Source organism: Cetorhinus maximus, chromosome 2 (assembly GCF_964194155.1).
Source record: "Cetorhinus maximus chromosome 2, sCetMax3.hap1.1, whole genome shotgun sequence".
NCBI classification, from domain to species: domain Eukaryota; kingdom Metazoa; phylum Chordata; class Chondrichthyes; order Lamniformes; family Cetorhinidae; genus Cetorhinus; species Cetorhinus maximus.
This window is the reverse complement of record NC_135880.1, coordinates 30,513,234-30,526,103: the sequence shown is the minus strand read 5'-3', so window position 1 is coordinate 30,526,103 and position 12,870 is coordinate 30,513,234. Positions and strand designations below refer to the sequence as shown.

At 42.0% G+C, this 12,870-nt stretch overlaps 1 protein-coding gene across 1 annotated transcript in view; it reads left to right on the top strand.

Annotated features, from left to right (window-relative positions):
• The window catches only part of casp3b (caspase 3, apoptosis-related cysteine peptidase b), a 35,252-nt gene extending 25,559 nt beyond the window's left edge, over positions 1-9,693 (top strand). The window contains exon 7 of the mRNA XM_078562191.1: positions 7,727-9,693. Within this exon, the coding sequence (XP_078418317.1) occupies positions 7,727-7,956 (230 nt within the window). The 3' untranslated portion in view covers positions 7,957-9,693. The remainder of the gene's footprint in view (positions 1-7,726) is intronic.
• The last annotated feature ends 3,177 nt before the right edge of the window (positions 9,694-12,870 follow it).

Here is a 12,870-nt window from a genome sequence, read left to right as displayed (position 1 = left end):
CCTCAATTACTCATTCACCTCCCTTTGAAAATGATGTATGGAATTGGCTTCAGGTGGAGATTTCCAGATCCCTACACCCTTGAGTGAAAAAGTTTCTTCTCTTGGGTGATCGTTAAGGGAGAGATGTTTCAGATACAGACTAGGTACATGCCAACAAAGGCGAAAGGTAGGGGACCAAAAACCAGGGTTCATTGGAAGATGAGGGATAGAAAATATGATGAAACAAAGAAAGGGTATATATGCTGCATGTTGGGTGAATTCTTTAAACGAAAACCAGGCCAAATACAATAAGTTGAGAGGGAAAGTGAGAGGAAACTACAACTGGCAAAGAGAATATGAGAATAGAATGGCAGTTAACACAAAAGGGATCCTAAAAAGCTGCTTCTGACATTTAAGTAGTGCCATTATAAATGGTACCATTAGGCTACTGAATGTATTCTATAAACCATTAACTAACGGGTAAGATGTAGAGGAATAAATTTGGAAGGAAATTAATGCAGTGCAAAAGCAATAGATTACTTATGGGGTCTTTAAATATCCTAATATAGACTGGAATAGTAATAGTGTATTAGTGTATGTAAAGGGTTGAGAGGGGTAAGAGGTTATGGAGTGTTCTCAGGAGAATTTTTAGATCAGTATATTTCTGGCCCAATGAGGAAAGAGGCATGGCTGCATCTGGTTCTGGACAATAAAGTGGGTCAAGTGGATCAAATATTGGGGACAGTGAGCATAGTGTCATAAGTTTTAGATTAGCTATTGAAAAGGACAAGGAGCTATTCAGATGAAAAATAATTGGGAGAGGGCCAATTTCACTGGGATGACCTGTTCTAGTTAAATTGGAATCAAAGATTGGCAAGCCAAACTGTATTTGAACAATGAGCTGCCTTTTAAAGAGGAGATAGTTTAGCTACAGTCTAGACACATTCCCAAAAGGGAGAAAGGTAAAATAAACAAAACCAAAGCTTCCTGATTGATGAAAGAGAAAGATTAAGATTAAGCAGAAAAAGCGATGATGACAGATGTCAGGTTGATGAAACAAGTGAGAATCAGGCTGAATATAGAATGTTCAAAGGGGAAGTGAGAAAAGAAATGAGAAGCAAAGAGAGAGTATGAGAAGAGACTGGCAGCTAACAAGGAATCAAAGTCTGCTGTGGGCATATAAATATTAAAGAGTGGTAAAGGAGAAGTGGGGTTGATTAGGGACCAAAAAGGGGATTTATGCATGGAGGCAGAAGGCCTGGCTCAGCTACTAAATGAGTACTTTGCATCTGTCTTTACTAAGGAAGATGCTGCCATAGTCTTAGTGAAAGAGAACGTAGTTAAGATAAGAGCAAAATACTGCGGATGCTGGAAATCTGAAACAAAAACAGAAAATGCTGTAAAAACTCAGCAGGCCTGGCAGCAGGTTAGAGTTCTGAAGAAGGGTCATACGGACTCAAAACGTTAACTCTGTTTCTCTCTCCACAGATGCTGCCAGACCTGCTGAGTTTTTCCAGCATTTTCGATTTTTGTTGTAGTTGAGATGCTGGATGGGCTGAAAAATTGATTCAAAGGAGGTATTAGAAAGGCTTGCTGTATTTAAAGGTGATAAGTCACCAGGACTGGATCAGATGCATCTGAGGATACTCAGTGAAGTAAGGGTGGAAATTAGAGACACTGGGCGTAACCTTCCAATCCTCCCTAGATACAGGGGTGGTGCCAGGCGATTTGAGAATTGCAAACGTTGCACTCTTGCTCAAAAAAGAGTGTTAGGATTAATGCAACAACTATAGGCTAGCCAGTTTAACCATGGTGGTTGGAAAAATTTTAGAAACTATAATCAGAAAAAAATCGTAGTCCCCTGGACAAGTATTGATTAGTTAAGGAAAGCCAGCATGGATTTATTAAAGGTAAATTGTGCTTAACTGATTTGATTGAGTTTTTTTTTGTTGAGGTAACAGATAGAGTTGACAAAGTTAATGCATTTGACATGGTGTACATGGCCTTCCAAGAGGTGTTCGATAAAGTGCTACATAACAGGGTTGTCAGCAAAGTTAAAGCCCATGCAATAAAAGGGACAGTGAGAACATGGTTATGAAGTTGGCGGAATGACAGAAAACAGTAGTGGAGAATGGTTGATTTCAAACTGGAGGAAGTCATGTAGTGGGGTTCCCCAGAGGTTGGTATTAAGACCCCTACTTTTCTAGATCTATATTAATGAGCCAGATTTGGGTTTGCAGGCTACAATTTCAAAATTTGCAGATGACACAATACTTGAAATGTTGTGAACTATGAGGAGGATAGAGATAGGCTAGTGGAATAGGTCGACATGAAGCAGATGAAATTTAATGCAGAGAAGGTGAAGTGACACATTTTGGTAGGAAGAATAAAGATAGGTAATATTTTTTTTAAAATTCTAAAGGTGATGTAGGAGAAGAGAGACCTGTGTGTGTGAGACATTAAATCAAGGCCCCATTTTCCTGCTAGTGTGGAAGTAAAAGATCCTATGCATCTATTTTGAAGAAGAGCAACAGATTTATCTCCAGTGTCCTGGTCAATATTTACCCCTCAGTCAAAAAAACAGATTATTTGATCTTGGTCCTGACAATTGTCATAAGCCTTAATTTTCTGTTATATTTGAACTTCTATTTCCTTTGTCATCCAGGGTACATTAGCATTGGATGCTCTAACTTTTGCCTTCAAAAGAATATGTCTGGCTTGCACCTGACTATCTTCCCTGAATGTCTTCCATTGCTCCGTTGCTGTTTTACCTCGCAATTGTCTTTTACAAACTACCTGTGTTATAGGTCCCTTCTTAAATCACTGAAATGAACTTTTTCCCAGTAACAACTCCCCCTCTGTTCTTCAAGTCAAGGCAAATCTGAAATTAAAAGTCTAATGATGACCATGAAACCAGGCTCACTAATATCCTTTAGGGAAGGAAATCTGCTGTCCTTACCTGGTCTGGCTGACGTGATCCCAGACCCACACCAATGTGGTTGACTCTTAAATGCCCTCTGAAATGGCCTAGCAAGCCACCCTGTTGTATCAAATCGCTATAAAGTCTCAAAGAGGAATGAAACCGGACGGATCACCCGGCATCGACCTTGGCACCAGAAATAACTCCCTGTAGACCCAGCAAAGCCCTCCTTACTAACATGTGGGGGCTAGTGCCAAAATTGGGAGACCTGTCTCACACACTAGTCAAGTAACAGCCTGACATAGTCATACTCATGGAATCATACCTTACAGACAATGTCCCAAACACCACCATCACCATCACCATCCCTAACTACGTCCAGCAGAGGTGGCGGCGCAGTGGTATACAGTTGGGAGGGAGCTGCCCTGGGAGTCCTCAACATCAGCTCCGGACCCCATGAAGTTTCATGGCATCAGGTCAAACATGGGCAAGGGAGCATCCTGCTGATTGCCACGTAGTGTCCTCCCTCAGTTGATGAATCACTGCTCCTCAATGTTGAACACGACTTGGAGGAAGCACTGAGGGTGGCAAGGACGCATAATGTACTCTGGGTGGGGGACTTCAATGTCCATCAACAAGAGTGGCTCGGTAGTACCACCACTGACCAAGCCAGCTGAGCCCTAAAGGACATAGCTGCAAGACTGGGTCTGCAGCAGGTGGTGAGGAAACCAACAAGAGGAAAAAACATACCTGACCTCATCCTCACCAATCTGTCTGCCGCAGATGCATCTTTTCATGACAGTATCGGTAGGAGTGACCACCGCACAGTCGTTGTGGAGACGAAGTCCCGTCTTCTCACTGAGTTGTGTGGCGCTACTACCGTGCTAAATGGGATAGATTTCAAACACATCTAGCAATTGAAGACTATACATCCATGAGGCACTGTGGGCCATCAGCAGCAGCAAAATTGTATCGAACATAATCTGTGACCTCATGACCTGGTATATCCCCCACTCTGTCATTCCCGCCAAGCCAGGGGATCAACCCTGGTTCAATGAAGAGTGAAGGAGGGCATGCCAGGAGCAGCACCAGGCATACCTAAAAATGAGGTGCCAACCTGGTGAAGCTACAACACAGAACTACTTGCATGCCAAGCAGCATAAGCAGCAAGTGATAGACAGCCAGAACTAAGCAATCCCACAATCAACAGACTAGATCTAATCTCTGCCACATCCAGTTGTGAATGATGGTGGACGATTAAACAACTCACTGGAGGAGGTGGCTCCACAAATATCCCCATCCTCAGTGACACAGGGGCCCAGTACATCAGTGCAAAAAAGATAAGGCCGAAGCATTTGCTACAATCTTCAGCAAGAAGTGCAGAGTGGATGATCCATCTTGGCCACCTCCAGAGGTCCCCAGCATCACAGATGCCAGTCTTCAGCCAATTCAATTCACTCCATGTGATATCAAGAAACGGTTGAAGGTACTGGATACTACAAAGGCTATGGGCCCTGACAATAGTACTGAAGACTTGTGCTCCAGAACATGCTGCGACCCTAGCCAAGGTTCCAGTACAGCTATAACACTGGCATCTACCCGGCAATGTGGAAAATTGCACAGATATGTCCTGTACACAAAAAGCAGGACAAATCCAACCCAGCCAATTACCGCCCCATCAGTCTACTCTCCATCATCAGTAAAGTAATGGAAGGGGTCATCAACAGTGCTCTCAAGTAGCACTTGCCTAGCAATAACCTGCTCAGTGATGTCCATTTTGGATTCCACCAGGGCCATTCAGCTCCTGACCTCAATACAGCCTTGGTTCAAACATGGACAAAAGAGCTGAACTCCCGAAGTGAGGTGAGAGTGACTGCCCTTGACATCAAGGCAGCATTTGACCAAGTGTCGCATCAAGCAGCCCTAGCAAAACTGGAGTCAATGGGAACCGGCGTGAAAACTCCGCTGGTTGGAGTCGCTCCTAGCACAAAGGAAGATGGTTGTGGTTGTTGGAGGTCAGTCACCTCAGCTCCAGGACATCACTGCAGGAGTTCCTCAGGGTAGTGCCCTTGGCGCACGCATCTTCAGCTGCTTCATCAATGACTTTAAGGGGAGGTGGTGGCATAGTGACATTGTCACTGGACTGGTAATCCAGGGACCCAGGGCTCTGGGGACCTGGGTTCAAATCCCACCATGGCAGATGGTGGAATTTGAATTCAATAAAAATCTAGAATTTAAAAGTCTGATGATGACCATGAAACCATTGCCGATTGTCGTAAAAACCTATCTGGTTCACTAATGTCCTTTTAGGGGAGGAAATCTGTGTCCTTACCTGGTCTGGCCTACATGTGACTCCAGACCCACAGCAATGTGGTTGACTCTTAAATGCCCTCTGAACAAGGGCAATTAGGAATAGGCAGTAAATGCTGGCCCTGCCAGCGACGCCCACATCCCATGAACAAATTTTTTTAAAAAGTGACTTTCCTTCCATCTTAAGGTCAGAAGTGGGGATGTTCGCTGTTGATTGCACAGTGTTACAACTCCTCAGATACTGAAGCAGTCCATGTCCAAATGCAGCAAGACCTGGACAATATCCAGGCTTGGGCTGACAGTGAGTGACAAGTAATGTCCTTTACACACAAGTGCCAGGCAATGACCATCTCCAACAAGAGAAAATCTAACCATCGCCCTTTGATATTCAATTGCATCTCTGAATCCCCCACGATCAACATCCTGAGTGTTACGATTGACCAGAAACTGAGCTGGACTAGCCATATAAATACTGTTGCTACAAGAGCAGGTCAGAAGCTAGGAATCCTGCAACAAGTAACTCGCCTCCTGACTCCTCAAAGCATGCCCACCATCTACAAGGCACAAGTCAGGAGTGTGATGGAATACTCCACACGTGCCTGGATGATTGCAGCTCCCACAACATTCAAGAAGCTTGACACCGTCCAGCACAAAACAGCCCGCTTGATTGGAATCACATCCGCAAACATTCACTCCCTCTGCCACCGACGCACAGTGGCAGCAGTGTGTACCATCTACAAGATGCACTGCAGGAATTCACCAAGGCTCCTTTGACAGCACTTTCCAAACCCTTAACCACTACCATCTAGAAGGACAAGGGCAGCAGACATATGGGAAGAACGTCACCAGGAAGCTCCCCTTCAAGTCACTCACCATCCTAACTTGAAAATATAACACCGCTCCTTCACTGTTGCTGGGTCAAAATCCTGGAACTCCCTAACAGCACTGTGGGTGTACTGACACCACATGTACTGCAGCGGTTCAAGAAGACAGCTCACTACCACTGCTCAAGGGCAATTAAGGATAGGCAATAAATGCTGGCTTAGCCAGCAACACCCACATCCTGTGAATGAATTTAAAAAAAATTAAGTCCTAGGACAATCAAATAATGGCCACTGACTGGCGCTCACACTACCAGAACTATTTAACTGCCCACTGACATGAGACTGGAACAGAAACACTGTCACTATCATTAGTAATTATGTATGAATGATGAAGGATTGGGTTAGTAATGATTGCTTCCATGTCACCAGTCAAGCCAATTATTACTGGAGACAACACTATGCAGTTTGGCATGGTTGCCACAATCTGAGGTGATGTCATTAATCCCAATGGCACTGTATAGAATGATAATGGTCATAATTTGACATAATGCATAAGATGATCATTGCCTAGATAGCAATAACAGTAATTATGTTCTTCTGACTGCTGAATATAAAACTCCCTGAATGTATAGTGTAAAGCAATACCAGATTTCAGAAAAATGCTGATATTGCCAGCCTGACTGGCAGAACAAATTATTCAAAGATGATGCAAGCACTTTGAGGCACTGAATGAAGCTCTTGACACAGTTGTATAGTGACCAAAATATTATGCAAATGAGATTCCTACAATTGCTAATGTTGGAAAGTTGCCAAAGCAATGAAGACCAGTAAAGCTCCAGATTGGATTGAATTCCTGCAGAGATTAATAAATTGCAGTTGTAGGGATTTTCCTGAGCAACTACATAAACTCTTCTAAACCATTTGGAGAGATGTAAACAATCTCATCATTATCACCACCTGCATGCAGTAATGAGAAAGCAAATCTGGCAATCATTCAAGAATTTTGTTGCTTTTGAAAGCTGGATAAACATTCACAAGGTGGTTTAAAAATGCTATTGAATGGATTCTTCCAGTTACTACTGGTATGATTTTCGTTGCTACTTTTCCTAAATCTAAGGAGTAATGAGATCATTATGCAGTCTTCATTGACTAAGACTTCTGATGTGATCAGTCAACTGGATCTATATTTGCTGATGCAAAGAGGATTTGTCTCGATTCTGCATTCCTTTTATGATGGAATGCTTGGTAGAATGAGTGCTAATTGAATGCAGCCTGGGTTTTTTTCCATCACCAGTGGACTCCAGAGAGAAGGGGGCCAGAGTAGGTGGCATAAGCTACTGCATATGCAAGATTTTTTATCCTGCATTGACTGGAGGGTGACAGGGTTCCACTTTGGCCCCAGGCTAATGCATAGGTTTATTTCCACCATTTTAGGGAGTTCGACCTGTTTTCTCTAGTTCACCTGATATTTCTTTCCTACCTTGGTCATTTCATTATTGTACAAATATGTTTTAGGGGAAAGATGCTTAAGGTATATTGAATACTAACCATTTCAGGTACTAGGGTGAGCATGTGAAGCTAATCTCCGAGCATATTTATTTTATGGATATTACATTTAGAAATTGATTTGAAACACGTTTTTCTAATAAAAGTTACTCATAAGCATTCAATTGTTTTATTTCATCTTTTCCAGGCTATTACTCTTGGCGAAATACAGGCAATGGTTCATGGTTTATTCAGTCATTATGCCATGTACTGGATAGATATGGCAAGGAACTGGAGATCATGCAGATGCTTACCAGAGTCAACCACAAAGTGGCACTAGAATTTGAATCCAGCACAACTACATTGGCCTGCAATGAAAAGAAGCAAATCCCTTGCATTATTTCTATGCTAACAAAAGAACTTTACTTTTGTCATTAAGACCCCTTTGGAAACATGTGGAATTGCACAATTGTTTACAGATCTATTTCAAAATTAAATACTTCTTACAGTTTAGAATAACTTACTTGCCTGCAGTGAAATAGCTTTTTTAACCAAAAGAGCCAATGATTTCTCAAACCCATTCAGTTAAATTGTTGAATATAATGTCTTTCCAATAATTTTGAAAATCAGCAGTTTTTCGAGTCTCATTGTAGAGAGCAACTTGGTGTGAATAGATATGTGCTCAAATATACATACATTTTTCACGATTGCTAGGTAGCCTAGTGGGGAGCAACTAAGTACACATACTGGAGAATAATTAGTTTTACTGTCCTTCAAACGCGTTAAAACTTCTCGCCAACATATTAAAACAGTGTCCATTAGTCTGTTAATTCAATTTTGGCCCTGTAGTAACACTTTCACCTCTGAATCAGAAGATTGAGATTCAAGCTCCTTTCCAGAAATTTGAGCTATAAACCAGGATGATATTTCTGATTGTACTACTGAAGGAATGCTGAACTGCCCTTTGCTACATTTCAGGTGACACTTTAAACAGAGGCCTAGCCTTGCTCCCCCTCATCTGGGAAAGTGGCATTGAGGTTGACAATCGGCCATGATCTAATTGAATGGTGGAGCAGGCTCAACAGGCGGAATGGCCTAGTCCTATTCCTATGTTCTTATCCACTCTCAGATGGACCTAAATGATCTCATACATCTAATTGAAGAAGAGCAGGGAGTTCTCCCAATGTCTTGATCAACATTGTTCCTCAACCAGCAGCATTAAAATAGTATACTGGTCATTTATTTCATTGTTTTTTGTGGAACCTTGCTTTGTGCAAAGCAGCTGTCATGTTTATCTACATTACAACAGAGAAATTTCAAAAATATTTAAGCTGTGAAACATTGGGGCATCCTCGGGTAGTGAAAGGCACTATATAAATAGAAGTTTGAATGTTTAGTTTGAGGGTGGAGATGGTTTGACTAATTCAGTTGTATTCCAGAACTTTCAAGAAAACTTTTGCTGCCAACATCGAAGTTTGCTGGTGTTAGGCAGGCGATTTCTGACCAGTCAGTTTCCTTGCATTAAGTTTTACATACCAAAGTCATGATAAAAGTAAGCTCATATAGCATGCAACATTTTTAAGCCAATGAAATTACAAACATTATTCTATGGACTGGTACTATTACCATTTCATATTTGAAGTTTTTATCAAATCAGTCTGTACACAGTGTAATTGGGCATTCCCAGTTCATAATCAAAATTTCAGTCTTATTAATTAGGAAGTACATTCCTGAGGGATTGCATTTCAAACTTTTTCCTCAGTCACTATCTCAAATTCCCCCATATTATTTCCTATTAAGAGATGAACAGAACATGCTCCCTCGATGGGATTCTTGAGCCTCTGTGGTAATTCATTATGGTCTAAGATGATCTGTGCCTTTTTCTTCCATCTGTGGAGCAGGTGGGAAGCTTGACTACTGTGTCTGCTCATGACAATTGATGTCATGAACTTGGATACAAACCCTTGTAGTTGTTAGCACAGCAGATTTGTACATTACTGCATTGCTCTGACAAAAAAATAATTTTTTATTTAAAAAAATGAATACTAAGGCACATGCTTTGACTTTTCACAATGTTTGAAATATTTACAGCTTGATCCTATGTACTTTTCAGCTTATAATAATGAAAATTGTTTAATTTAGCACTGATTAAACCTTGGAATATTTGAACCATCAGTATTTGATGCTTTTTTTTCTAAAAAGAATGGATGCTGAGTATTGCAAAATAGTGTCAGTTGGTTTTTCTTGTTCACAGACACATTGTATAACTGAAATAAACAAATTGCTATTTTACTGCTGTGCTCAAGTCTAATGCACTAACAGCCCAATCATTTTTATTCCTGCTAGGCTGTTAATTGCTACATTATGAACCTTATAATTTAAATTACAATCCATATCCAGGAAATTACAGGCCGGTGAGCTTTACGTCAGTGGTAGGGAAATTATTGGAGAAGGTTCTTCATGACAGGATTTACTACCATTTGGAAGCGAATGGGTGTATTAGTGAGAGGCAGCATGGTTTTGTGAAGGGGAGGTCGTGTCTCACTAACTTGATCGAGTTTTTCGAGTAAGTGACAAAGATGATTGATGATGGAAGGGCAGTGGATGTTATATACATGAATTTCAGTAAGCCCTTTGACAAGGTCCCTCATGGCAGACTGGTACAGAAGGTAAAGTTGCATGGGATCAGAGGTGAGCTGGCAAGATGGATACAGAATTGGCTTGGTCATAGAAGACAGAGGGTAGCAGTGGAAGGGTGCTTTTCTGAATGGAGAGCTGTGACTAGTGGTGTTCCGCAGGGATTAGTGCTGGGACCTTTGCTGTTTGTAGTATACATAAATGATTTGGAGGAAAATGTAACTGGGCTAATTAGTAAGTTTGCAGACGACACTGAGGTTGGAGGAGTTTCAGATAGTGAAGAGGATTGTCAAAGGATACAACAGGATATAGATCGGTTGGAGACTTGGGTGGAGAAATGGCAGATGGAGTTTAATCCGGACAAATGCGAGGTAATGTATTTTGGAAGGTCTAATATAGGCATGAATTATACAGTAAATGGCAGAACCCTTAAGTGCATCGACGGGCAGAGGGATCTGGGTGTACAGGTCCACAGGTCACTGAAAGTGGCAACACAGGTGGATAAGGTAGTCAGGAAGGCATATGGCATGCTTGCCTTCATTGGCAAGGATATTGAGTATAAAAGCTGGGAAGTCATGCTGCAGCTGTATAGAACCTTGGTTAGGCCACACTTGGAATATTGCATGCAATTCTGGTCACCACATTACCAGAAGGATATGGAGGCGTTGGAGAGGGTGCAGAGGAGGTTTACCAGGATGCTGCTTGGTCTGGAGGTTATTAGCTATGAGGAGAGGTTGGAGAAACTCATTGTTCTCACTAGAGCGACGGAGATTGAGGGGCGACTTGATAGAAGTTTACAAAATTATGAGTGCATGGACAGAGTAGATAGAAGCTTTTTCCCTGGGTGGAAGAGTCAATTACTAGGGGACGTAGATTTAACATGAGAAGAGAAAACTATAGAGGAGATATGTGGGCAACTTTTTACGCAGAGGGTAGTGAGTGTCTGGAATTCGCTGCCAGAGGAGGTGGTGGAAGCAGGTACGATAGTGGTGTTTAAGAGGCAGCTTGACAAATACATGAATAGGATGGGAATAGAGGGATACAGACTCAGGAAGTGCAAAATGTTTTAGTTGACGGGCAATATGATCGGCGCAGGCTTGGAGGGCCGAAGGGCCTGTTCCTGTGCTGTACTTTTCTTTGTTCTTTATATAACTATTGTGCTTTTCCACATAATGCTTAGTAGGTACAGGGTTTCATCTAACATATACGCAACAACTTGCATATATGTAGCATCTTTAATGTAGAAAAGCATCTCAATTTAATTCTTATACATAAATAGTTTTTTAAGTGAATTGCATTTTGAGAAAATGCTGTCAGGTTTGTATGATGGTATTTAGTACATAGGAGTTTTCCAGATCTACTCTTTTTGGGGGAAAAAATTGTAGTTGATATGACTATAAATGACTGGCCAGTTAATCTGGATATGGAAAATAACATTTGTGCTCTGGGCTATATACAAAAAATTTTTGAGAGATAATTTGAATTGGATTACTCAAAGTTCCTTTGAAGCAGTTAGAAGTTTTTATAATAGCTGAGCCACGTAAGAAGTAAGTAACCCTGTATCAAGGGGTATTTTTATATTGACAGCAAGAGCCAAGTTTTTAATTTGCACTGGGGATGTGGGTGACAGTGACAAAGCAGTCATTATCCATGTGTTAACCATGTACAGTGGGATTCAGAAGCATGTATAGACCAGACCAGTTAGAGGTGGTAGGTTCCATTGCCTGAAAGACATCAGTGAACCAGGTGGGTTTTTGTGACTTTTAACAGCTTTCATAGTAATTTCCCCAAAACATTCATTTCACAACTTGTGGTGGGATTTGAACGCTCAGGGTGGAATATAATGTAGGCAATTTGGGGGGTGGGTCTTGCCTGCAGCTGGAGAGCTCCTCATCACCTCTTCAGAAGGCCTACCGTATTAGTACCAGTTGGGCACTGGAGTGTGGCAGGCCTTCCCTTGGGTCATGGACCCTGGGGCAGAAGTCCTGCCCACTAAGAGCTGCTGGCTAATCAGAAGCTAGCAGCTTATTGCTCAGCAGTTCCACTGGTAAGGTGATGACAGCTGCAGGTAATACATTCACCTGATGCCTGGGATCACTGAGGGACACAGGCCACAGGTGAGTGATGAAGGGGAGAATCGATGGGAGGGGATAGTAGGGTTGGCAGCAAGTGCAGGGTGTGGCTTTAACAGGCACCATGCTTCACAATGCCTGATCCCTCAATCAGAGATTTAGTACCTTCAAATGAGCGCCCCAGCCCCTTGGGAAACCCGCAAGCAACCTCAACGGGTTTGCTTTTCAGGCTCCCCAAATGGTGAGCCCCTGCCTGCTGTTAGGTGAATGCCAGGCATATCTGAATGAGGCTTTTAAGTGTCCTGGCATCAAACTCCCTCAGAGGGCATTAAATTCTGCCCTCTATTTCTAGGTTGCCTCTTTTCCATAGCGTAAACCACTAGTTTAGTGCATCCATGCCTTGATACTATTCAGTTCTTACAATAAACCTGACTATTGATTGGAAACCAGTGCTGCAGTTTGATAGATTGTATATTTATCGACCTAACAAAGGTGAAATTAGGTATGCCAATCAGCTAGAATTTTCCTTATTCCCCTAGATCTTACAGCATTTGTCTGGTACTGAAGCAGGTAAAAGCACACACTGTTTCATAGGGGATTTCAGGTCTTACAGGTGTGCCCAGAGGCCTTAATTTCATGGAAA